We start from the raw sequence: 1,434 nt of genomic DNA, 5'->3' as shown, positions 1-1,434 counted from the left end.
GGGACAGGGATGAGGATGGGACAGGGATGGGGACAGGGATGGGGATGGGCTGGGGACAGGGACAGGGATGGGGACAGGGATGGGGATGGGACAGGGATGGGGATGGGACAGGGATGGGGACAGGGATGGGGATGGGCTGAGGACAGGGATGGGGACAGGGATGGGAAAAGGATGAGGATGGGATGGGGATGGCACAGGGATGGAACAAGGACGGGGACAGGGATGGGGAAGAGGACAGGGATGGGACAGAGATGGCATAGGGATGAGGACAGGGATGGGGAAGGGACAAGGATGGGGACAGAAATGGGATAGGGATGGAGACGGGTTTGTGAATGGGATGGATTTGAGGATGGGGATGAGGATGGGGACAGGATGGGGACAAGGACAGGGAGGGGGACGGGATAGGGACAGGGACGGCGACAGGGACGGAGACAGGGAGCCACCTGGAGCTGGAAGGTGGCTTTGACGCAGGCGCGGGCGCGCTGCCGGGGCAGCTCCACCGTGTCCGAGAACTGGTGCTCGGGGTCCGAGGGACGGCGGCCGAGGAAGGCGACGCGGGGGGCATGGCCCAGCCGCCGCCGGTCCGTGTCGGCATCGAACACGTATTCCAGCACTGGGGGGAGAGGGACGGGGCCATGCCGGGGTCCCCCTCACCCCACAGCCCCCAGGGTCCTCCAGCCCCGCCACCTGTCCCCACTCACCGAGGCGGGGGCTGTAGCTGGCCGGGCTGGCCGTGTAGCTGAAGCAGGCTCGGACGTCCACACTACGGGGGCACGGGGCAGAGGTGGGGGTGAGACGGGGCGGCCCCGACACCCCCCTCGCCCCCCCCCCCGGCCTCATGGCACCCACCAGACGCCCTCCTGGTGCTGGCAGTTGCTCTGCTCCAGGTCGATGTTGGGGGGAACCAGGGAGACGTTCCTGGAGACGTGGACCACGGGGCGAGCCCTGGGGGGGGGAGAACGGCAGTGCCGGGCTGAGCCCCACCGGGGGCACCCCCATAGTGCACAGCCCCTGCACGGGACCCCCCGGCTGTGCCAAGGGGCGGGGGGACCCTGGGTCGGGGGGTGGGGGGACCTGGGGATGGGGAATGCTTAGGGACAGGGGGAGCTGGGGGTTAGGGGCTGCACAGGGATGGGGGTGCTTGGGGTTACGGGGTGCTTGGGATCAGGGGATGCTTGGGGTTAGGGGATCCCGGGGATTAGGGGATGTGCACGGATGGGGGATGCTCAGGGTTAGGGGAGGCACAGGGATGGGGGATGCTCAGGGTTAGGGGGTCCTTGGGATCAGGGGATGCTTGGGGTTAGGGGATGCTTAGGGGTAGGGGATGATCGGGATCAGGAGATGCTCAGGGATAGGGGATGCGTGGGGTTAGGGGATGCGTGGGGTGAGGGGATGCTTGGGATCAGGGGATGCTCAGGGTTAGGGGATGCTTGG

General features: G+C 67.4%; 1 protein-coding gene across 1 annotated transcript in view; it reads right to left on the bottom strand.

The window, feature by feature from the left end:
• ITGA7 (integrin subunit alpha 7) overlaps window positions 1–1,434 on the bottom strand; it is a gene marked incomplete at its 5' end in the record, with an annotated part of 6,656 nt that overhangs the window by 4,037 nt on the left and 1,185 nt on the right. Inside the window, 3 exons of the mRNA XM_035308819.1 lie at window positions 444–613; window positions 702–763; window positions 850–945. Coding sequence (XP_035164710.1) covers window positions 444–613; window positions 702–763; window positions 850–945 — 328 coding nt within the window. The remainder of the gene's footprint in view (window positions 1–443; window positions 614–701; window positions 764–849; window positions 946–1,434) is intronic.

Source organism: Oxyura jamaicensis, chromosome 33 (genome assembly GCF_011077185.1).
Source record: "Oxyura jamaicensis isolate SHBP4307 breed ruddy duck chromosome 33, BPBGC_Ojam_1.0, whole genome shotgun sequence".
Classification (NCBI taxonomy): Eukaryota; Metazoa; Chordata; class Aves; order Anseriformes; family Anatidae; genus Oxyura; species Oxyura jamaicensis.
Note: the sequence above shows the minus strand (reverse complement) of the source record. Positions and strands in the feature narration are given on the sequence as shown.